At 40.6% G+C, this 26,999-nt stretch overlaps 1 protein-coding gene across 1 annotated transcript in view; it reads right to left on the bottom strand.

The window, feature by feature from the left end:
• Positions 1–26,999, bottom strand: part of LOC120041847 (PH-interacting protein-like) — a gene marked incomplete at its 3' end in the record, with an annotated part of 56,910 nt that overhangs the window by 16,182 nt on the left and 13,729 nt on the right. Inside the window, exons 6-15 of the mRNA XM_038986715.1 lie at positions 26,008–26,115; positions 21,707–21,831; positions 21,483–21,569; positions 20,054–20,158; positions 18,272–18,333; positions 16,604–16,759; positions 10,284–10,404; positions 9,571–9,696; positions 3,476–3,551; positions 3,326–3,385 (exon numbers count right to left, since the gene is read on the bottom strand). Of these exons, the coding sequence (XP_038842643.1) occupies positions 3,326–3,385; positions 3,476–3,551; positions 9,571–9,696; positions 10,284–10,404; positions 16,604–16,759; positions 18,272–18,333; positions 20,054–20,158; positions 21,483–21,569; positions 21,707–21,831; positions 26,008–26,115 (1,026 nt within the window). The remainder of the gene's footprint in view (positions 1–3,325; positions 3,386–3,475; positions 3,552–9,570; positions 9,697–10,283; positions 10,405–16,603; positions 16,760–18,271; positions 18,334–20,053; positions 20,159–21,482; positions 21,570–21,706; positions 21,832–26,007; positions 26,116–26,999) is intronic.

The following is a 26,999-nucleotide window of genomic DNA, read 5'->3' as shown; positions in this document are numbered from 1 at the left end:
GGAGGCTGTTATAGCAGCAATGTTCCAACATCTAGTGGAAAGCCTTCCCAGAAGAGTGGAGGCTGTTATAGCAGCAATGTTCCAACATCTAGTGGAAAGCCTTCCCAGAAGAGTGGAGGCTGTTATAGCAGCAATGTTCCAACATCTAGTGGAAAGCCTTCCCAGAAGAGTGGAGGCTGTTATAGCAGCAATGTTCCAACATCTAGTGGAAAGCCTTCCCAGAAGAGTGGAGGCTGTTATAACAGCAATGTTCCATCATCTAGTGGAAAGCCTTCCCAGAAGAGTGGAGGCTGTTATAGCAGCGATGTTCCATCATCTAGTGGAAAGCCTTCCCAGAAGAGTGGAGGCTGTTATAGCAGCAATGTTCCAACATCTAGTGGAAAGCCTTCCCAGAAGAGTGGAGGCTGTTATAGCAGCAATGTTCCATCATCTAGTGGAAAACCTTCCCAGAAGAGTGGAGGCTGTCATAGCAGCAATGTTCCAACATCTAGTGGAAAGCCTTCCCAGAAGAGTGGAGGCTGTTGTAGCAGCAAAGGGGGACCAACTCCATATTAATGCCCATGATTTGGAATGAGATGTTTGATAAGCTGGTGTCCATATTCTTTTGGTCATGCAGTGTATTTCTGGGCAGTGGAATAACCTTTACCTCCCTCTAGCCCTGAGGGCACACTCCTTGGCTTATATTGAAGATGTGGCAAACAGGAGTCACAATTTATTCAGGTTTTCGGCTCCAGGTGGTTTGTCCTTATTTACAGATTGTTTAATCTCTTCCACAAACTTTGTGGAATTCAAAGCTACAGTCTTTCATTATTTAGTATACTAACAGTATAACTCAGTTTCAGGCTTATCAGAGCCTCAAAGCTAACATTATAACTGAGGTTCAGGCTTATCAGAGCCTCAGAGCTAACATTATAACTCAGGTTCAGGCTTATCAGAGACTCAGAGCTAACATTATAACTCAGGTTCAGGCTTATCAGAGACTCAGAGCTAACATTATAACTCAGGTTCAGGCTTATCAGAGACTCAGAGCTAACATTATAAATCAGAGACTCAGAGCTAACATTATAACTCAGGTTCAGGCTTATTAGAGCCTCAGTGGTAGCATTATAACTCAGGTTCGGGCTTATCAGAGCCACAGAGCTAACAGTATAACTCAGGTTCAGGCTTATCAGAGCCTCAGAGCTAACATTATAACTCAGGTTCAGGCTTATCAGAGCTAACAGTATAACTCAGGTTCAGGCTTATCAGAGACTCAGAGCTAACATTATAACTCAGGTTCAGGCTTATTAGAGCCTCAGTGGTAGCATTATAACTCAGGTTCAGGCTTATCAGAGCCACAGAGCTAACAGTATAACTCAGGTTCAGGCTTATCAGAGCCTCAGAGCTAACATTATAACTCAGGTTCAGGCTTATCAGAGCCTCAGAGCTAACAGTATAACTCAGGTTCAGGCTTATCAGAGACTCAGAGCTAACATTATAACTCAGGTTCAGGCTTATCAGAGCCTCAGAGCTAACATTATAACTCAGGTTCAGGCTTATCAGAGCCTCAGAGCTAACATTATAACTCAGGTTCAGGCTTATCAGAGCCTCAGTGGTAACAGTATAACTCAGGTTCAGGCTTATCAGAGCCTCAGAGCTAACAGTATAACTCAGGTTCAGGCTTATCAGAGCCTCAGAGCTAACATTATAACTCAGGTTCAGGCTTATCAGAGCCTCAGAGCTAACAGTATAACTCAGGTTCAGGCTTATCAGAGCCTCAGTGGTAACAGTATAACTCAGGTTCAGGCTTATCAGAGCCTCAGAGCTAACATTATAACTCAAGTTCAGGCTTATCAGAGCCTCAGAGCTAACAGTATAACTCAGGTTCAGGCTTATCAGAACCTCAGTGGTAACAGTATAACTCAGGTTCAGGCTTATCAGAGCCTCAGAGCTAACATTATAACTCAGGTTCAGGCTTATCAGAGCCTCAGTGGTAACAGTATAACTCAGGTTCAGGCTTATCAGAGACTCAGAGCTAACATTATAACTCAGGTTCAGGCTTATCAGAGCCTCAGAGCTAACATTATAACTCAGGTTCAGGCTTATCAGAGCCTCAGAGCTAACATTATAACTCAGGTTCAGGCTTATCAGAGCCACAGAGCTAACAGTATAACTCAGGTTCAGGCTTATCAGAGCCACAGAGCTAACAGTATAACTCAGGTTCAGGCTTATCAGAGCCTCAGAGCTAACATTATAACTCAGGTTCAGGCTTATCAGAGCCTCAAAGCTAACAGTATAACTCAGGTTCAGGCTTATCAGAGCCTCAGTGGTAACAGTATAACTCAGGTTCAGGCTTATCAGAGCCTCAGAGCTAACATTATAACTCAGGTTCAGGCTTATCAGAGCCTCAGAGCTAACATTATAACTCAGGTTCAGGCTTATCAGAGCCTCAGAGCTAACATTATAACTCAGGTTCAGGCTTATCAGAGCCACAGAGCTAACAGTATAACTCAGGTTCAGGCTTATCAGAGCCACAGAGCTAACAGTATAACTCAGGTTCAGGCTTATCAGAGCCACAGAGCTAATAGTATAACTCAGGTTCAGGCTTATCAGAGCCTCAGTGGTAACAGTATAACTCAGGTTCAGGCTTATCAGAGCCTCAGAGCTAATAGTATAACTCAGGTTCAGGCTTATCAGAGCCTCAGAGCTAACATTATAACTCAGGTTCAGGCTTATCAGAGCCTCAGTGGTAACAGTATAACTCAGGTTCAGGCTTATCAGAGCCACAGAGCTAACAGTATAACTCAGGTTCAGGCTTATCAGAGACTCAGAGCTAACAGTATAACTCAGGTTCAGGCTTATCAGAGACTCAGAGCTAACAGTATAACTCAGGTTCAGGCTTATCAGAGCCTCAGTGGTAACAGTATAACTCAGGTTCAGGCTTATCAGAGACTCAGAGCTAACAGTATAGCTCAGGTTCAGGCTTATCAGAGCCTCAGTGGTAACAGTATAACTCAGGTTCAGGCTTATCAGAGACTCAGAGCTAACAGTATAGCTCAGGTTCAGGCTTATCAGAGCCTCAGTGGTAACAGTATAACTCAGGTTCAGGCTTATCAGAGCCTCAGTGGTAACAGTATAACTCAGGTTCAGGCTTATCAGAGCCTCAGTGGTAACAGTATAACTCAGGTTCAGGCTTATCAGAGCCACAGAGCTAACAGTATAACTCAGGTTCAGGCTTATCAGAGCCTCAGAGGTAACAGTATAACTCAGGTTCAGGCTTATCAGAGCCTCAGTGGTAACAGTATAACTCAGGCTCAGGCTTATCAGAGGTGTGATGAGGTGTTACCTTCCTGTTTCGTGTGGACGTTCCAGGAGTGTCCGTATCTTCATCCTCATCTTCATCATCCTACGTCACCATGGAAACACAACATCAACATATAGGATACTCTTTCTGTTTCTACTACTGTTAGTGTTCACACATAACAAAGACACACACCTCATCCTCTGTGTCAGAGAAAGCAGTCTTCTTCATGGTGTTGTAGAGAGGAATAATGTCAGTCATAGTGGGGTCCCTGGGATAGAAAGAGCGAGAGAGAGAGATGAGAGGGAGAAGGAAAGAGATGAGAGAGAGAGAGAGGTGAGAGAGAGAGAGAGAGGGAGAGAGAGAGAGAGAGAGGGAGAGAGAGAGGGAGGTGGTTAGAGAAAGAAGGAAAGAGATGAGAGAAATAGATGAAATAGAGAGAGGAGGAAAGATATGAGAGAGAGAGAGAGAGAGAGAGGTGAAAATTGGAACACACTAAACTAAACAAACAACAACACGAATAATTATCTATCCAAAAGAAAGATGTATAGATAAACCACTACTCCAATCTTTGGCTCTATAACAAAGAACAAAGAACAAACAGCAAAAACATTTACAGTCCCAGTCAAAAGTTTGGACATACTTACAGTGTAGAATAATAGTGAAGAAATCAAAACTATGAAATAACACATATGGAATCATGTAGTAACCAAAAAAGTGTTAAAACACATTTATATTTGAGATTCTTCGAAGTAGCCACCCTTTGCCTTGATGACAGCTTTGCATACTCTTGGCATTCTCTCAACCAGCTTCATGAGGTAGTCACCTGGAATGCATTTCAATTAACAGGTGAGCCATGTTAAAAGTTACTTTGTGGAATTACTTTCCTCCTTAATGCGTTTGAGCCAATCAGTTGTGTTGTGACAAGGTAGGGGTGGTATACAGAAGATAGCCCTATTTAGTAAAAAACCAAGTCCATATTATGGCAAGAACAGCTCAAATAACCAAAGAGAAAAGACAGTCCATCATTACTTTAAAATACATGGTCAGCCAAAACGGAACATTTCAAGAAAGTTTCTTCAAGTTCAGTTGCAAAAACCATCAAGCGCTATGATGAAACTGGGTCTCATGAGGACCGCCACAGGAAAGGAAGACACAGAGTTACCTCTGCTGCAGAGGATAAGTTCATTAGAGTTACCAGCCTCAGATATTGCAGCCCAAATAAATGCTTTACAGAGTTCAAGAAACAGACACATCTCAACATCAACTGTTCAGAGGAGACTGTGTGAATCAGGCTTTCATGGTCGAATTGCTGCAAAGAAACCACTACAAAAAGACACCAATAAGAAGAAGAGATTTGCTTGGGCCAAGAAACACGAGCAATGGACATTAGAAATCTGTCTGGTCTGATGTCTGGTCTGATGAAATCCAAATTTGAGATTTCTGGTTCTAACCGCCGTGTCTTTGTGAGACGCAGAGAAGGTGAATGGATGATCTCTGCATGTGTGGTTTCCCACCGTGAAGCATGGAGGAGGAGGAGGTGTGATGGTGTGGGGGTGATTGCTGGTGACACTGTCAGTGATTTATTTATAATTCAAGGTACACTTAACCAGCATGGCTACCACAGCATTCTGAGGCGACACGCCATCCCATCTGGTTTGGGCTTAGTGGGACTATCATTTGTTTTTCAACAGGACAATGACCCAACACACCTCCAGGCTGTGTAAGGGCTAATTGACCAAAAAGGAGAGTGATGGAGTGCTGCATCAGATGACCTGGCCTCCACAATCACCCGACCTCAACCCAATTGAAATGGTTTGGGATGACTTGGACCGCAGAGTGAAGGAAAAGCAGCCAACAAGTGCTCAGCATATGTGGGAACTCCTTCAAGACTGTTGGAAAACCATTCCTCATGAAGCTGGTAGAGAGAATGCCAAGAGTGTGCAAAGCTGTCATCAAGGCAAAGGGTGGCTACTTTGAAGAATCTCAAATCTAAAATCTACTATTTTTTGGTTACTACATGATTTCATATGTCTTCACTATTATTCAACAATGTAGAAAATAGTACAAATAAAGATAAACCCTTGAATGGGTAGGTGTGTCCAAACTTTTGACTGGTACTGTAAATCTTAGACTGATGAGGGAAAAAACCCATTAAATCCATTTTAGAATAAGGCTGTACCTAACAACATGTGGGAAAAGTCAAGGGCTCTGAATACAATCCGAAGGAACTGTAGTGGTACTATCATTACAGTAACCGTTATAACTATAGTTATATGTAAGTGTATAATATTTAACATTTAACATTTAAGTCATTTAGCAGACGCTCTTATCCAGAGCGACTTACAAATTCTAGTAACAGATATAACTATAGTTATATGTAAGTGTATAATATCTAGTAACAGATATAACTATAGTTATATGTAAGTGTATAATATCTAGTAACAGATATAACTATAGTAATATGTAAGTGTATAATATATAGTAACAGATATAACTATAGTTATATGTAAGTGTATAATATATAGTAACAGATATAACTATAGTTATATGTAAGTATATAATATAATATATAGTAACAGATATAACTATAGTTATATGTAAGTATATAATATATAGTAACAGATATAACTATAGTTATATGTAAGTGTATAATATAATATATAGTAACAGATATAACTATAGTTATATGTAAGTGTATAATATAATATATAGTAACAGATATAACTATAGTAATATGTAAGTGTATAATATAATATATAGTAACAGATATAACTATAGTAATATGTAAGTATATAATATAATATATAGTAACAGATATAACTATAGTTATATGTAAGTGTATAATATATAGTAACAGATATAACTATAGTTATATGTAAGTATATAATATAATATCTAGTAACAGATATAACTATAGTTATATGTAAGTATATAATATAATATCTAGTAACAGGTATAACTATAGTTATATGTAAGTGTATAATATCTAGTAACAGATATAACTATAGTTATATGTAAGTGTATAATATAATATATAGTAACAGATATAACTATAGTTATATGTAAGTATATAATATATAGTAACAGATATAACTATAGTTATATGTAAGTGTATAATATAATATATAGTAACAGATATAACTATAGTAATATGTAAGTATATAATATAATATCTAGTAACAGATATAACTATAGTTATATGTAAGTGTATAATATATAGTAACAGATATAACTATAGTAATATGTAAGTATATAATATAATATATAGTAACAGATATAACTATAGTTATATGTAAGTATATAATATATAGTAACAGATATAACTATAGTTATATGTAAGTATATAATATAATATCTAGTAACAGATATAACTATAGTTATATGTAAGTGTATAATATAATATATAGTAACATATATAACTATAGTTATATGTAAGTGTATAATATCTAGTAACAGATATAACTATAGTAATATGTAAGTATATAATATAATATATAGTAACAGATATAACTATAGTTATATGTAAGTGTATAATATCTAGTAACAGATATAACTATAGTTATATGTAAGTGTATAATATCTAGTAACAGATATAACTATAGTAATATGTAAGTATATAATATAATATATAGTAACAGATATAACTATAGTTATATGTAAGTGTATAATATCTAGTAACAGATATAACTATAGTAATATGTAAGTATATAATATATAGTAACAGATATAACTATAGTTATATGTAAGTGTATAATATCTAGTAACAGATATAACTATAGTTATATGTAAGTGTATAATATCTAGTAACAGATATAACTATAGTAATATGTAAGTATATAATATAATATATAGTAACAGATATACCTATAGTTATATGTAAGTGTATAATATCTAGTAACAGATATAACTATAGTTATATGTAAGTGTATAATATAATATATAGTAACAGATATAACTATAGTTATATGTAAGTATATAATATAATATCTAGTAACAAATATAACTATAGTTATATGTAAGTATATAATATATAGTAACAGATATACCTATAGTTATATGTAAGTGTATAATATCTAGTAACAGATATAACTATAGTAATATGTAAGTATATAATATATAGTAACATATATAACTATAGTTATATGTAAGTGTATAATATAATATATCTAGTAACAGATATAACTATAGTAATATGTAAGTATATAATATAATATATAGTAACAGATATACCTATAGTAATATGTAAGTATATAATATAATATATAGTAACAGATATACCTATAGTAATATGTAAGTATATAATATATAGTAACAGATATAACTATAGTAATATGTAAGTATATAATATAATATATAGTAACATATATAACTATAGTTATATGTAAGTGTATAATATAATATATCTAGTAACAGATATAACTATAGTAATATGTAAGTATATAATATAATATATAGTAACAGATATACCTATAGTTATATGTAAGTGTATAATATCTAGTAACAGATATAACTATAGTTATATGTAAGTGTATAATATAATATATAGTAACAGATATAACTATAGTTATATGTAAGTATATAATATAATATCTAGTAACAGATATAACTATAGTTATATGTAAGTATATAATATATAGTAACAGATATACCTATAGTTATATGTAAGTGTATAATATCTAGTAACAGATATAACTATAGTAATATGTAAGTATATAATATATAGTAACATATATAACTATAGTTATATGTAAGTGTATAATATAATATATCTAGTAACAGATATAACTATAGTAATATGTAAGTATATAATATAATATATAGTAACAGATATACCTATAGTAATATGTAAGTATATAATATAATATATAGTAACAGATATACCTATAGTAATATGTAAGTATATAATATATAGTAACAGATATAACTATAGTAATATGTAAGTATATAATATAATATATAGTAACAGATATAACTATAGTAATATGTAAGTATATAATATAATATATAGTAACAGATATAACTATAGTAATATGTAAGTGTATAATATATAGTAACAGATATAACTATAGTTATATGTAAGTGTATAATATAATATATCTAGTAACAGATATAACTATAGTAATATGTAAGTATATAATATAATATATAGTAACAGATATACCTATAGTAATATGTAAGTATATAATATAATATATAGTAACAGATATACCTATAGTAATATGTAAGTATATAATATATAGTAACAGATATAACTATAGTAATATGTAAGTATATAATATAATATATAGTAACATATATAACTATAGTTATATGTAAGTGTATAATATAATATATCTAGTAACAGATATAACTATAGTAATATGTAAGTATATAATATAATATATAGTAACAGATATACCTATAGTTATATGTAAGTGTATAATATCTAGTAACAGATATAACTATAGTTATATGTAAGTGTATAATATAATATATAGTAACAGATATAACTATAGTTATATGTAAGTATATAATATAATATCTAGTAACAGATATAACTATAGTTATATGTAAGTATATAATATATAGTAACAGATATACCTATAGTTATATGTAAGTGTATAATATCTAGTAACAGATATAACTATAGTAATATGTAAGTATATAATATATAGTAACATATATAACTATAGTTATATGTAAGTGTATAATATAATATATCTAGTAACAGATATAACTATAGTAATATGTAAGTATATAATATAATATATAGTAACAGATATACCTATAGTAATATGTAAGTATATAATATAATATATAGTAACAGATATACCTATAGTAATATGTAAGTATATAATATATAGTAACAGATATAACTATAGTAATATGTAAGTATATAATATAATATATAGTAACAGATATAACTATAGTAATATGTAAGTATATAATATAATATATAGTAACAGATATAACTATAGTAATATGTAAGTGTATAATATATAGTAACAGATATAACTATAGTTATATGTAAGTGTATAATATAATATATAGTAACAGATATAACTATAGTTATATGTAAGTATATAATATAATATATAGTAACAGATATAACTATAGTTATATGTAAGTATATAATATAATATCTAGTAACAGATATAACTATAGTTATATGTAAGTGTATAATATAATATATAGTAACATATATAACTATAGTAATATGTAAGTATATAATATAATATATAGTAACATATATAACTATAGTAATATGTAAGTATATAATATAATATATAGTAACAGTAGAGTCTTACTTGATGAAGCTGAGCATGAGGTCAGAGACGAACTTGGCCGTTTTAACGATGAAGGCTCCAGTTTCATTAAAGGTTTGAGCGTTGTGTTCAATATAACGCACCTCCCACATCAACGATGACATACGCCTAGGGAGAGATACTCTGTTACACACAAACACACTGTCCTCACACACACACACACACACACACACACACACACACACACACACACACACACACACACTGTCCTCACACACACACACTGTCCTCACACACACATTGTCCTCACACACACACACATTGTCCTCACACACACACACATTGTCCTCACACACACACACATTGTCCTCACACACACACACACACACACACACACACACACACACACACACACACACACACACACACACACACACACACACTGTCCTCACACACACACACACATTGTCCTCACACACACACACACACACACACACACACACACACACACACACACACACACACACACACACACACACACACACACACACACACACACACACACACACTGTCCTCACACACACACACTGTCCTCACACACACATACATTGTCCTCACACACACACACACACCACACACACACACACACACACACACACACACACACACACACACACACACACACACACACACACACACACACACACACACACACACACACACACACACACCACCACTCTCTGTCCTCGCGGTACCTGTAGAAGCGGTTCTCCAGCCTGCACCGTATGGTGCTGAGGTCCGTGAGGTAGGCTACTACAGTACAGTAGGAAGGATACGCCTGGAGATCTACTGGGAAGGCAAACGGTACAGCTACATCTAGAGGAGAGAGGAGGAAGGAAGGGAGGGAGACCCAACCAAATAATGAGAAAACAAAAAGATAATTACTTGACACATTGGAAAGAATTAACAAAAAAACAGAGCAAACTAGAATGCTATTTGGCCCTAAACAGAGAGTACACAGTGGCAGAATACCTGACCACTGTGACTGACCCAAACTTAAGGAAAGCTTTGACTATGTACAGACTCAGTGAGCATAGCCTTGCTATTGAGAAAGGCCACCGTAGGCAGACCTGGCTCTCAAGAGAAGACAGGCTATGTGCACACTGCCCACAAAATGAGGTGGAAACAGAGCTGCACTTCCTAACCTCCTGCCAAATATATGACCATATTAGAGACACATATTTCCCTCAGATTACACAGATTCACAGAGTTCGAAAATTAACCCAATTTTGATAAACTCCCATATCTACTGGGTGAAATACCACAGTGTTCCATCACAGCAAGATGTGTGACCTGTTGCCACAAGAAAAGGGCAACCAGTGAAGAACAAACACCATTGTAAATACAACCCATATTTATGCTTATTTATTTTCACTTTTGTACTTTAACCATTTGTACATCGTTACAACACTGTATATAGACAATGACATTTAATGTCTTTATTCTTTTGGATCTTCTGTGAGTGTAATGTTTACTGTTCATTTTTATTTTTTATTTCACTTTTGTTTATTATCTACCTCACTTGCTTTGGCAATGTAAACATATGTTTCCCATGTTAATAAAGCCCATTGAATTGAATTGACAGAGAGAGAGATAGAGAGACAGACAGAGAGAGACAGAGAGAGAAGGTTAGTGTACTGTGTCTCCATCGGTCCACTAGAGGGAGCCCAGGTCACTGTTCAGTGTATGGGATGTCTAGTACGATATGTAAACTGTGATGTAATACACAGTATATTATGTGAAGTGAAGCACAATTATGAGCTGGATTGATGTTGAGGGAATTTATAGCTTTAACGGAATAGAATACTCCACTCTGTAACCAGAGTTCTGTAATTTGACTAGAATCATAAAGTTATAAATAATGATGTGTGTAGTTTTAGTCAGTCAAACTATATGTCTATTATAGTGTTTTGAGCACAGACTGTCTGAGATTCAGGGCCGACCTTGGCTAGGGGCCCCTGAGAGAGGCGAGAGGACAGGGATTCTCACGGTCCCTAATCTTTGTCGGCTGGGTAGTGTGAACGTGTGTGGGCGTGAGGAGCCAGTATAAAATGAATTGCTTTGTACAACAGGTGAGCGCTCTCGTAAATAAACGTTGTGACTATCGTAGCTGGGCCTCCGTCTGATTCATTTCAACCAGTTTCTTACAAAATCCTGTGTTTCAGACTGAGTAGTTCATTGGATTGGGTTTATGAACATTGAGAACATCGTAACAATTGACCAGAGATACTTTTGAGGAGATGGGAAACACCATTGGGATCGTAATAACGCCATGTGTCGTCAATGGGCTCTACGGTGCATTCTGGGCAATTCAATGCTGATGAGGTCATACCGAGCTAGCTCAAAAACCCCAACAATAGCATGAATTACGTCAACAAGAAATACAACATTATAAATATTTGCAGAGATGTGAGATAATGGATTTGTTTTCTGTAAAATCGCGTAGCTTTGGAATAGTGACATTATGTAGATTGGAGACAGACTGCCTGCAAAATGACCTCCAGCAGGCCACAAATGTGCATGTGTCTGCTCAAACGGTCAGAAACAGACTCCATGAGGGTGGTATGAGGGCCCGACGTCCACAGGTGGGGGTTGAGCTTACAGCCCAACACCGTGCAGGACATTTGGCATTTGCCAGAGAACACCAAGATTGACAAATTCGCCACTGGCGCCCTGTGCTCTTCACAGATGAAAGCAGGTTCACACTGAGCACATGAGCACATGTGACAGACGCGACAGAGTCTGGAGACGCCGTGGAGAACGTTCTGCTGCCTGCAACATCCTCCAGCATGACCGGTTTGGCGATGGGTCAGTCATGGTGTGGGGTGGCATTTCTTTGTGGGGCCGCACAGCCCTCCATGTGCTCGCCAGAGGTAGCCTGACTGCCATTAGGTACCGAGATGAGATCCTCAGACCTCTTGTGAGACCATATGCTGACACATGCACATTTGTGGCCTGCTGGAGGTCATTTTGCAGGGCTCTGGCAGTGCACCTCCTTGCACAAAGGCGGAGGTAGCGGTCCTGCTGCTGGGTTGTTGCCCTCCTACGGCCTCCTCCACGTCTCCTGATGTACTCGCCTGTCTCCTGGTAGCGCCTCCATGCTCTGGACACTACGCTGACAGACACAGCAAACCTTTTTGCCACAGCTCGCATTGATGTGCCATCCTGGATGAACTGCACTACCTGAGCCACTTGTGTGGGTTGTAGACTCCGTCTCATGCTACCACTAGAGTGAGAGCACCGCCAGCATTCAAAAGTGACCAAAACATCAGCCAGGAAGCATAGGAACAGAGAAGTGGTCTGTGGTCACCACCTGCAGAATCACTCCTTTTTTGGGGGTGTCTTGCTAATTGCCTATAATTTCCACCTTTTGTCTATTCCATTTGCACAACAGCATGTGCAATTTATTGTCAATCAGTGTTGCTTCCTAAGTGGACAGTTTGATTTCACAGAAGTGTGATTGACTTGGAGTTACATTGTGTTGTTTAAGTGTTCCCTTTATTTTTTTGAGCAGTGTATGTTTCTCCATTCATTGACCACTGGGGTTCCTTCTTTCTAAGTATCTCTGGATTTACCAATATACAGTTGAAGTCGGAAGTTTACATACACTTAGGTTGGAGTCATTAAAACTAGTTTTTCAACCACTCCACAAATGTCTTGTTAACAAATTATAGTTTTGGCAAGTCGGTTAGGACATATACTTTGTGCATGACACAAGTAATTTATCCAACAATTGTTTACAGACAGATTATTTCACTTATAATTCACTGTATCAGAATTCCAGTGGGTCAGAAGTTTACATACACTAAGTTGACTGTGCCTTTAAACAGCTTGGAAAATTCCAGAAAATGATGTCATGGCTTTACAAGCTTCTGATAGGCTAATCAACATAATTTGAATCAATTGGAGGTGTACCTGTGGATGTATTTCAAGGCCTACCTTCACACTCAGTGCCTCTTTGCTTGACAACATGGGAAAATCAAAAGAAATCAGCCAAGACCTCAGAAAAAAATTGTAGACCTCCACAAGTCTGGTTCAACCTTGGGAGCAATTTCCAAACGCCTGAAGGTACCATGTTCATCTGTACAAACAATAGTACGCAAGTATAAACACCATGGGACCACGCAGCCGTCATACCGCTCAGGAAAGAGCTGTCTCCTAGAGATGAACGTACTTTGGTACGAAAAGTGCAAATCAATCCCAGAACAACAGCAAAGAGATTTGTGAAGATGCTGGAGGAAACAGGTACAAAAGTATCTATATCCACAATAAAACGAGTCCTATATCGACATGACCTGAAAGGCCGCTCAGCAAGGAAGAAGCCACTGCTCCAAAACCGCCATAAAAAAGCCAGACTACAGTTTGCAACTGCACGTGGGGACAAAGATTGTTATTTTTGGAGAAATGTCCTCTGGTCTGATGAAACAGAAATAGTACTGTTTGGCCATAATGACCATCGTTATGTTTGGAGGAAAAAGGGGGAGGCTTGCAAGCCGAAGAACACCATCCCAACTGTGAAGCACGGGGGTGGCAGCATCATGTTGTGGGGTGCTTTGCTGCAGGAGGGACTGGTGCACTTCACAGAATAGATGGCATCATGAGGAGGGGAAATGATGTGGATATATTGAAGCAACATCTCAAGACATCAGTCAGGAAGTTAAAGCTTGGTCGCAAATGGGTCTTCCAAATGGACAATGACCCCAAGCATACTTCCAAAGTTGTGGCAAAATGGCTTAAGGACAACAAAGTCAAGGTATTGGAATGGCCGTCACAAAGCCCTGACCTCAATCCCATAGACCTGAAAAGGCGTGTGCAAGCAAGGAGGCCTACAAACCTGACTCAGTCACACCAGCTCTGTCAGGAGGACTGGGCCAAAATTCATCCAACTTATTGTGGGAAGCTTGTGGAAGGCTACCCGAAACGTTTGACCCAAGTTAAAAACGTCTTGTCAATAGGGGGGGCGCTGTTTTCACTTTGGAAAAAATCGTGCCCAATTTAAACAGCCTCGTACTCTATTCTAGATCATACAATATGCATATTATTATTACTATTGGATAGAAAACACTCTCAAGTTTCTAAAACTGTTTGAATTATATCTGTGAGTAAAACAGAACTCATTTGGCAGCAAACTTCCAGAGAGGAAGTGAAAATTCTGAAAATGGGGCTTTGTTTCAGGGCCTGCCTATTCAACTGGCTTATATTTATCGATATGTATGCACTTCATACGCCTTCCACTAGATGTCAACAGGCAGTGGAAGGTGGAATGGGGTGTCTAGCTTGATCTGAGGTCGAATGAGAGCTTTTGGAGTGGCAGGTCAGGAATTTCCTTTGTCTACCAAGGCGCGAGGCGAAGCTCGACATTAGCTTCTGAAAAGCTTTCGGTTTACACGGCGAATATCTCCGGCTCTGATTTTATTTGATACATGTGATAATAACATCGTAAAGTAGGTTTTTTCAACCGAGTTTTATCAGTTTATTCAACGTTTATTGGGACTTTTGGAGTTTTCCATTCTTTGCGTCAAGAGAGGGTGGGAACGTTATCAACCTTGACCAAGGACTCCTTGTACAAGATTCTGATGGAAGCTCAGCAAAAGTAAGAACAATTTATGATGTTATTTCGTATTTCTGTGGAAAATGTTGATTCCTATTCTCCGCCGTTTTGTTGAGCGCTGTCTCGTAATAACGCAAGCTGTATGTTATGGTAAAGTTATTTTTAAAAATCTAACACGGCGGTTGCATTAAGAACCAGTGTATCTTTCATTTGCCATACAACAAGTATTTTTATGTAAAGTTTATGATGAGTTCTTTGGTCAGATTAGGTGAGTGTCCAAAATAGCTCCGGACATTCTGGTGAATCGATGCTACATATTCACAATGTATAACCACGGTTTGCAGCTCTAAATATGCACATTTTCGAACAAAACATAAGTGTATTGTATAACCTGATGTTATAAGACTGTCATCTGATGAAGTTGTTCAAGGTTAGTGATTAATTTTATATCTTTTGCTGGTTTTTGCGATAGCTACCTTTTGCGGTGAATAAATGCATTTGTGTGTTTGGCTATTGTGGTAAGCTAATATAATTCTATATTGTGTTTTCGCTGTAAAACACTTAAAAAATCGGAAATATTGGCTGGATTCACAAGATGTTTATCTTTCATTTGCTGTACACCATGTATTTTTCATAAATGTTTTATGATGAGTATTTATGTATTTCACGTTGCTCTCTGTAATTATTCTGGCTGCTTCGGTGCTATTTGTGATGGTAGCTGCAATGTAAAACTATGATTTATACCTCAAATATGCACATTTTTCGAACAAAACATAAATGTATTGTATAACATGTTATAAGACTGTCATCTGATGAAGTTGTTTCTTGGTTAGTGACTAATTATATCTCTATTTGGTCGGTTTTGTGATAGCTACCTATGCGGTAGAAACATGGTGAAAATATGCGGTTGAGTCTTTGGCTATTGTGGTTAGCTAATAGAAATACATATTGTGTTTTCGCTGTAAAACATTTTAAAAATCGGAAATGATGGCTGGATTCACAAGATGTTTATCTTTCATTTGCTGTATTGGACTTGTGATTTCATGAAAATTATATTATATGATATCCCTGTCCCGTTAGGCTAGGCTATGCTAGTCAGCTTTTTTGATGAGGATGCTCCCGGATCCGGGATGGGTATCTTAAACAATTTAAAGGCAATGCTACCAAATACTAATTGAGTGTATGTAAACTTCTGACCCACTGGGAATGTGATGAAAGAAATAAAAGCTGAAATAAATCATTCTCTCTACTATTATTCTGACATTTCACTTTCTTAAAATAAAGTGGTGATCCTAACTGACCTAGGACAAGGAATTTTACTCGGATTAAATGTCAGGAATTGTGAAAAACTGAGTTTAAATGTATTTGGCTAAGGTGGATGTAAACTTCCGACTTCGACTGTATCTCATGATGTCAGAGTGAATCAGCTGTGTGTCAGTGTGTCTTGTGGTGATGAGGTCATACCGAGTGTGGTGAGCTGGTCGATGGCGTTGATGATGCGTTGACACTCGTGGTTCCGCGTGGCGGCGCCCCACTCCCCCTCCAGGGGAACATACAGCAGCTCTCTCTGCTCCTCCTCCGTGAGAGGAACGCTCTGACCCAGCTCCTCTGGAAACACTACTGATGGACCACACATCATCAGAACAATAGACTACTGATGGACCACACATCATCAGAACAACACACTACTGATGGACCACACATCATCAGAACAACACACTACTGATGGACCACACATCATCAGAACAACACACTACTGATGGACCCCACATCATCAGAACAACACACTACTGATGGACCACACATCATCAGAACAATACTACTGATGGACCACACATCATCAGAACAATACTACTGATGGACCACACATCATCAGAACAACACACTACTGATGGACCACACATCATCAGAACAATACACTACTGATGGACCACACATCATCAGAACAACACATTACTGATGGACCACACATCATCAGAACAACACACTACTGATGGACCACACATCATCAGAACAACACACTACTGATGGACCACACATCATCAGAACAATACTACTGATGGACCACACATCATCAGAACAACACACTACTGATGGACCACACATCATCAGAACAATACTACTGATGGACCACACATCATCAGAACAACACACTACTGATGGACCACACATCATCAGAACAACACACTACTGATGGACCACACATCATCAGAACAATAGACTACTGATGGACCACACATCATCAGAACAACACACTACTGATGGACCACACATCATCAGAACAATAGACTACTGATGGACCACACATCATCAGAACAATACTACTGATGGACCACACATCATCAGAACAACACACTACTGATGGACCACACATCATCAGAACAACACACTACTGATGGACCACACATCATCAGAACAATAGACTACTGATGGACCACACATCATCAGAACAACACACTACTGATGGACCACACATCATCAGAACAACACACTACTGATGGACCACACATCATCAGAACAACACACTACTGATGGACCACACATCATCAGAACAATAGACTACTGATGGACCACACATCATCAGAACAACACACTACTGATGGACCACACATCATCAGAACAACACACTACTGATGGACCACACATCATCAGAACAACACACTACTGATGGACCACACATCATCAGAACAACACACTACTGATGGACCACACATCATCAGAACAATAGACTACTGATGGACCACACATCATCAGAACAATACTACTGATGGACCACACATCATCAGAACAACACACTACTGATGGACCACACATCATCAGAACAACACACTACTGATGGACCACACATCATCAGAACAATAGACTACTGATGGACCACACATCATCAGAACAACACACTACTGATGGACCACACATCATCAGAACAATACTACTGATGGACCACACATCATCAGAACAACACACTACTGATGGACCACACATCATCAGAACAATAGACTACTGATGGACCACACATCATCAGAACAATACTACTGATGGACCACACATCATCAGAACAACACACTACTGATGGACCACACATCATCAGGACGATACACAGGCATTTAACAAGTGTGTGTGTGTGTGTCCTACCCTCGTTGGGGATAGGCTCCATGTCCCAGGGACTCATCTTCTCTGTGTCGCCGTTATCCCAGCTAGACAGGAAACACATCATCATTAACCCAGCTAGACAGCACACACAGCATCATCATTATCATTCCAGCTAGACAGCACATTATCATCATCATTACCCCAGCTAGACAGGAACACATCATCATCATCATCATCATTATCCCAACTAGACAGGAAACACATCATCATTACCCCAGCTAGACAGGAACACATCATCATCATCATCATCATCATTACCCCAGCTAGACAGGAACACATCATCATCATCATCATCATTATCCCAGCTAGACAGGAAACACATCATCATTAACCCAGCTAGACAGGAACACATCATCATTAACCCAGCTAGACAGGAAACACATCATCATTAACCCAGCTAGACAGGAACACATCATCATTAACCCAGCTAGACAGGAAACATATCATCATCATCATCATTATCATTCCAGCTAGACAGGACACACAGCATCATCATTATCATTCCAGCTAGACAGCACATTATCATCATCATTAACCCAGCTAGACAGGAACACATCATCATCATCATCATCATTAACCCAGCTAGACAGGAACACATCATCATCATCATCATCATCATCATTAACCCAGCTAGACAGGAACACATCATCATCATCATCATAATCCCAGCTAGACAGGAAACATATCATCATTATCCCAGCTAGACAGGAACACATCATCATTAACCCAGCTAGACAGGAAACATATCATCATCATCATCATCATAATCCCAGCTAGACAGGAAACATATCATCATTATCCCAGCTAGACAGGAACACATCATCATTAACCCAGCTAGACAGGAAACACATCATCATCATCATCATCATCATCATTATCCCAGCTAGACAGGAAACACATCAATATCATCATTATCCCAACTAGACAGGACACACATTATCATTATCATCATTATCCCAGCTAGACAGGACACACATTATCATCATCTTCATTATCCCAACTAGACAGGACACACATTATCATCATCATCATTATCCCAAATAGACAGGAAATACATTATCACCATCATTATCCCAGCTAGACAGGAAACACATCATCATTACCCCAACTAGACAGGAAACACATTATCATCACGCTAAAGGATTATAACAGGTTTTGATGTTTGTGTTTTTGTAAAATCATTTTTATTTTTTAAAATTAAATTAAATTATTAATTAAATTAATAATAAAAAAAAAGGAGAATCAAGGCTGTTTTATGTCATAAAGGTTCATGCAGGGTTAATAAGGCTCATAGGGGTTAAAACCTACCAGATGTAGTAAAACGAACAGTTTGTCTGGTTTATAGGGATATGAAGGCTCATAGGGGTTAAAACCTACCAGATGTAGTAAAACGAACAGTCTGTCTGGTTTATAGGGATATGAAGGCTCATAGGGGTTAAAACCTACCAGATGTAGTAAAACAAACAGTTTGTCTAGTTTATAGGGATATGAAGGCTCATAGGGGTTAAAACCTACCAGATGCAGTAAAACGAACAGTATGTCTGGTGTTATGAAGGATTATAGGGTTATGAAGGCTCAGAGGTGTTATAACCTACCAGATGTTGTGAACACTGGAACAGGCTGCCTGGCATTTTACAGAGTTATAGGGTTATTAAGGCTCATAGAGTTGTTATAACCTACCAGACATTGTAGCATTGGAACAGGCTGTCTTGCATTATACAGGGTTATAGGGTTATGAAGGTTCATAGAGGTGGTATAACCTACCAGACGTTGTAGCATTGGAACAGGCTGTCTGGGTACTCTGGTTGGAAGGGCTCCTGGTCCTCAATGGTCCCGAACCACCAGGTATCATCTATCACTAACCTGAACCTGCCCACCAGATGGGACAAGGACACTTCTCATTACAACACCACCAGGTATCATCTATCACTAACCTGAACCTGTCACCTGGATGGTTAAGATACATCACTGCCACCATCTAGTGGCCAAAATAAATTAGATTTGGTTCAGGACTACAGGAGGAGATAAATCTCTATGGGCCTACCAGACACCATAATGGCATAGATACAATGATGAGACCTCTATCCATCTCTATGGGCCTACCAGACACCATAATGGCATAGATACAATGATGAGACCTCTACCCATCTATATGGGCCTACCAGACACCATAATGGCATAGATACAATGATGAGACCTCTATCCATCTCTATGGGCCTACCAGACACCATAATGCCATAGATACAATGATGAGACCTCTATCCATCTCTATGGGCCTACCAGACACCATAATGGCATAGATACAATGATGAGACCTCTATCCATCTCTATGGGCCTACCAGACACCATAATGGCATAGATACAATGATGAGACCTCTACCCATCTATATGGGCCTACCAGACACCATAATGGCATAGATACAATGATGAGACCTCTATCCATCTCTATGGGCCTACCAGACACCATAATGGCATAGATACAATGATGAGACCTCTATCCATCTCTATGGGCCTACCAGACACCATAATGGCATAGATACAATGATGAGACCTCTACCCATCTCTATGGGCCTACCAGACACCATAATGGCATAGATACAATGATGAGACCTCTAACCATCTCTATGGGCCTACCAGACACCATAATGGCATAGATACAATGATGAGACCTCTATCCATCTCTATGGGCCTACCAGACACCATAATGGCATAGATACAATGATGAGACCTCTACCCATCTCTATGGGCCTACCAGACACCATAATGGCATAGATACAATGATGAGACCTCTATCCATCTCTATGGGCCTACCAGACACCATAATGGCATAGATACAATGATGAGACCTCTACCCATCTCTATGGGCCTACCAGACACCATAATGGCATAGATACAATGATGAGACCTCTATCCATCTCTATGGGCCTACCAGACACCATAATGGCATAGATACAATGATGAGACCTCTATCCATCTCTATGGGCCTACCAGACACCATAATGGCATAGATACAATGATGAGACCTCTATCCATCTCTATGGGCCTACCAGACACCATAATGGCATAGATACAATGATGAGACCTCTACCCATCTCTATGGGCCTACCAGACACCATAATGGCATAGATACAATGATGAGACCTCTACCCATCTCTATGGGCCAACCAGAGACACAGAGCCGTTAGAAAGAGACTGACCTATGGTCCAGTGGTGGTCTCTCGCATCATCAAACTGCTGCCGCAGAACCAGGAAGTCAATCACGTCAGGCATGTCGTGGTACCTATGACAACACACATATACCACGTTAGTAACACACAAAAACAGACACACAGTCACAATTGTGCGCGCACACACACACACACACACACGGACAGACAGACAGACAGACAGAGAGAACACAGAGTAAGGTATGGTTACTTCATGGAGAAGGATCCTCCAGTCAGCTTGCCAGTATCAGGATCCAGGAAGGCCAGTTTCAGGCAGCAGAGAGAGGGGAGACCAACCTCATATTTTAGCCCTACTATCTTCACCAGCTCCTGCTCCTACACACACACACACACACACACACACACACACACACACACACACACACACACACACACACACACACACACACACACACACACACACACACACACACACACACACACACACACACACACACACACAGGTGTTTCTTGAGGTCAGGGTGATTTAGTCATTTAGCTCACAATCTGTCTTTACCGTAGTGTGTGTTTGTGTGTGTGTTGGTGTGTGTGTGTTTGTCTGTGGGAGTGTTAGTGTTTGTTTGTGTGTGTGTGGGAGTGTTAGTGTGTGTTTGTGTGTGTGTGAGTGTGTGGGAGTGTTAGTGTGTGTGTGTTAGTGTGTGTGTTCGTGTGTGTGTTGGTGTGTGTGGTGGTGTTAGTGTTTGTTTGTGTGTGTGTGGGAGTGTTAGTGTGTGTTTGTGTGTGTGTGTTCGTGTGTGGGAGTGTTAGTGTGTGTGTTCGTGTGTGTGTTGGTGTGTGTGGTGGTGGTGTGTGGGAGTGTTAGTGTTTGTTTGTGTGTGTGTGGGAGTGTTAGTGTGTGTTTGTGTGTGTGTGAGTGTGTGGGAGTGTTAGTGTGTGTGTGTTAGTGTGTGTGTTCGTGTGTGTTGGTGTGTGTGGTGGTGGTGTGTGGGAGTGTTAGTGTGTGTGTAGTGGGGTGGTTACCCATAACTCCATCGTGTGCCAGGGTTGTTAGTGTGTGTAGTGGGGTGGTTACCCGTAACTCCATCTTGTGCCAGGGTTGTTAGTGTGTGTAGTGGGGTGGTTACCCGTAACTCCATCTTGTGCCAGGGTTGTTAGTGTGTGTAGTGGGGTGGTTACCCGTAGTTCCATCGTGTGCCAGGGTTGTTAGTGTGTGTAGTGGGGTGGTTACCCGTAACTCCATCTTGTGCCAGGGTTGTTAGTGTGTGTAGTGGGGTGGTTACCCATAACTCCATCGTGTGCCAGGGTTGTTAGTGTGTGTAGTGGGGTGGTTACCCGTAACTCCATCGTGTGCCAGGGTTGTTAGTGTGTGTTAGTGGGGTGGTTACCCATAATTCCATCGTGTGCCAGGGTTGTTAGTGTGTGTAGTGGGGTGGTTACCCGTAGCTCCATCGTGTGCCAGGGTTGTTAGTGTGTTAGTGGGGTGGTTACCCGTAGCTCCATCGTGTGCCAGGGTTGTTAGTGTGTTAGTGGGGTGGTTACCCGTAACTCCATCTTGTGCCAGGGTTGTTAGTGTGTTAGTGGGGTGGTTACCCGTAGCTCCATCTTGTGCCAGGGTTGTTAGTGTGTAGTGGGGTGGTTACCCGTAGCTCCATCTTGTGCAAGGGTTGTTAGTGTGTAGTGGGGTGGTTACCCGTAACTCCATCGTGTGCCAGGGTTGTTAGTGTGTGTAGTGGGGTGGCTACCCGTAGCTCCATCTTGTGCCAGGGTTGTTAGTGTGTGTAGTGGGGTGGTTACCCATAACTCCATCTTGTGCCAGGGTTGTTAGTGTGTGTAGTGGGGTGGTTACCCGTAACTCCATCTTGTGCCAGGATTGTTAGTGTGTGTGTGTAGTGGGGTGGTTACCCGTAACTCCATCTTGTGCCAGGGTTGTTAGTGTGTTAGTGGGGTGGTTACCCGTAACTCTATCGTGTGCCAGGGTTGTTAGTGTGTTAGTGGGGTGGTTACCCGTAACTCCATCTTGTGCCAGGGTTGTTAGTGTGTTAGTGGGGTGGTTACCCGTAGCTCCATCTTGTGCCAGGGTTGTTAGTGTGTAGTGGGGTGGTTACCCGTAACTCCATCTTGTGCCAGGGTTGTTAGTGTGTTAGTGGGGTGGTTACCCGTAACTCCATCTTGTGCCAGTGTTGTTAGTGTGTGTAGTGGGGTGGTTACCCGTAACTCCATCTTGTGCCAGGGTTGTTAGTGTGTAGTGGGGTGGTTACCCGTAGCTCCATCGTGTGCCAGGGTTGTTAGTGTGTAGTGGGGTGGTTACCCGTAACTCCATCTTGTGCCAGGGTTGTTAGTGTGTGTAGTGGGGTGGTTACCCATAACTCCATCGTGTGCCAGGGTTGTTAGTGTGTAGTGGGGTGGTTACCCGTAACTCCATCTTGTGCCAGGGTTGTTAGTGTGTGTAGTGGGGTGGTTACCCATAACTCCATCTTGTGCCAGGGTTGTTAGTGTGTGTAGTGGGGTGGTTACCCGTAGCTCCATCTTGTGCCAGGGTTGTTAGTGTGTGTAGTGGGGTGGTTACCCGTAACTCCATCTTGTGCCAGGGGTTTTAGTGTGTGTAGTGGGGTGGTTACCCGTAGCTCCATCGTGTGCCAGGGTTGTTAGTGTGTGTAGTGGGGTGGTTACCCGTAACTCCATCTTGTGCCAGGGTTGTTAGTGTGTTAGTGGGGTGGTTACCCGTAACTCCATCTTGTGCCAGGGTTGTTAGTGTGTGTAGTGGGGTGGTTACCCGTAGCTCCATCTTGTGTCAGGGTTGTTAGTGTGTAGTGGGGTGGTTACCCGTAACTCCATCGTGTGCCAGGGTTGTTAGTGTGTGTTAGTGTGTGTTAGTGGGGTGGTTACCCGTAACTCCATCTTGTGCCAGGGTTGTTAGTGTGTAGTGGGGTGGTTACCCATAACTCCATCTTGTGCCAGGGTTGTTAGTGTGTAGTGGGGTGGTTACCCGTAGCTCCATCTTGTGCAAGGGTTGTTAGTGTGTAGTGGGGTGGTTACCCGTAACGCCATCTTGTGCCAGGGTTGTTAGTGTGTGTTAGTGGGGTGGTTACCCGTAGCTCCATCTTGTGCAAGGGTTGTTAGTGTGTGTTAGTGGGGTGGTTACCCGTAACTCCATCTTGTGCCAGGGTTGTTAGTGTGTGTTAGTGGGGTGGTTACCCGTAACTCCATCTTGTGCCAGGGTTGTTAGTGTGTAGTGGGGTGGTTACCCGTAACTCCATCGTGTGCCAGGGTTGTTAGTGTGTGTTAGTGGGGTGGTTACCCGTAGCTCCATCGTGTGCCAGGGTTGTTAGTGTGTTAGTTTGTGTTAGTGGGGTGGTTACCCGTAGCTCCATCGTGTGCCAGGGTTGTTAGTGTGTAGTGGGGTGGTTAACCATAACTCCATCGTGTGCCAGGGTTGTTAGTGTGTGTAGTGGGGTGGTTACCCGTAACTCCATCGTGTGCCAGGGTTGTTAGTGTGTGTTAGTGGGGTGGTTACCCGTAACTCCATCTTGTGCCAGGGTTGTTAGTGTGTGTAGTGGGGTGGTTACCCATAACTCCATCGTGTGCCAGGGTTGTTAGTGTGTGTAGTGGGGTGGTTACCCGTAACTCCATCTTGTGCCAGGGTTGTTAGTGTGTGTAGTGGGGTGGTTACCCATAACTCCATCTTGTGCCAGGGTTGTTAGTGTGTTAGTGGGGTGGTTACCCGTAGCTCCATCTTGTGCCAGGGTTGTTGGTGTGTGTTAGTGGGGTGGTTACCCGTAACTCCATCGTGTGCCAGGGTTGTTAGTGTGTGTTAGTGGGGTGGTTACCCATAACTCCATCGTGTGCCAGGGTTGTTAGTGTGTGTTAGTGGGGTGGTTACCCGTAACTCCATCTTGTGCCAGGGTTGTTATTGTGTGTAGTGGGGTGGTTACCCGTAACTCCATCGTGTGCCAGGGTTGTTAGTGTGTGTAGTGGGGTGGTTACCCGTAGCTCCATCTTGTGCCAGGGTTGTTAGTGTGTAGTGGGGTGGTTACCCGTAGCTCCATCTTGTGCCAGGGTTGTTAGTGTGTAGTGGGGTGGTTACCCGTAACTCCATCTTGTGCCAGGGTTGTTAGTGTGTAGTGGGGTGGTTACCCGTAACTCCATCTTGTGCCAGGGTTGTTAGTGTGTGTAGTGGGGTGGTTACCCGTAGTTCCATCGTGTGCCAGGGTTGTTAGTGTGTGTGTTAGTGTGGTGGTTACCCGTAACTCCATCGTGTGCCAGGGTTGTTAGTGTGTGTGTTAGTGGGGTGGTTACCCGTAACTCCATCGTGTGCCAGGGTTGTTAGTGTGTAGTGGGGTGGTTACCCGTAACTCCATCTTGTGCCAGGGTTGTTAGTGTGTAGTGGGGTGGTTACCCATAACTCCATCTTGTGCCAGGGTTGTTAGTGTGTTAGTGGGGTGGTTACCCGTAACTCCATCGTGTGCCAGGGTTGTTAGTGTGTGTAGTGGGGTGGTTACCCGTAACTCCATCGTGTGCCAGGGTTGTTAGTGTGTGTAGTGGGGTGGTTACCCGTAGCTCCATCTTGTGCCAGGGTTGTTTCTTAGGGTTGATGCTGTAGATCTTGTTCTGTTTGGTCATCTCTACATACGCCTCATGACCCTGACGGAAGTAGTACACCTGGACAACACAACACACTGTTAGGACACCTGGACAACAACACACTGTTAGGACACCTGGACAACAACACACTGTTAGGACACCTGGACAACAACACACTGTTAGGACACCTGGACAACAACACACTGTTAGGACACCTGGACAACAACACACTGTTAGGACACCTGGACAACAACACACTGTTAGGACACCTGGACAACAACACACTGTTAGGACACCTGGACAACAACACACTGTTTGGACACCTGGACAACACAACACACTGTTAGGACACCTGGACAACACAACACACTGTTAGGACACCTGGACAACACAACACACTGTTAGGACACCTGGACAACAACACACTGTTAGGACACCTGGACAACAACACACTGTTAGGACACCTGGACAACAACACACTGTTAGGACACCTGGACAACAACACACTGTTAGGACACCTGGACAACACAACACACTGTTAGGACACCTGGACAACAACACAATGTTAGGACACCTGGACAACAACACACTGTTAGGACACCTGGACAACAACACACTGTTAGGACACCTGGACAACACAACACACTGTTAGGACACCTGGACAACAACACACTGTTAGGACACCTGGACAACAACACACTGTTAGGACACCTGGACAACAACACACTGTTAGGACACCTGGACAACACAACACACTGTTAGGACACCTGGACAACAACACACTGTTAGGACACCTGGACAACAACACACTGTTAGGACACCTGGACAACAACACACTGTTAGGACACCTGGACAACAACACACTGTTAGGACACCTGGACAACAACACACTGTTAGGACACCTGGACAACAACACACTGTTAGGACACCTGGACAACAACACACTGTTAGGACACCTGGAC

This window comes from Salvelinus namaycush, unplaced genomic scaffold, assembly GCF_016432855.1.
Source record: "Salvelinus namaycush isolate Seneca unplaced genomic scaffold, SaNama_1.0 Scaffold559, whole genome shotgun sequence".
NCBI classification, from domain to species: domain Eukaryota; kingdom Metazoa; phylum Chordata; class Actinopteri; order Salmoniformes; family Salmonidae; genus Salvelinus; species Salvelinus namaycush.
This window is presented reverse-complemented; position numbering and strand designations above follow the sequence as displayed.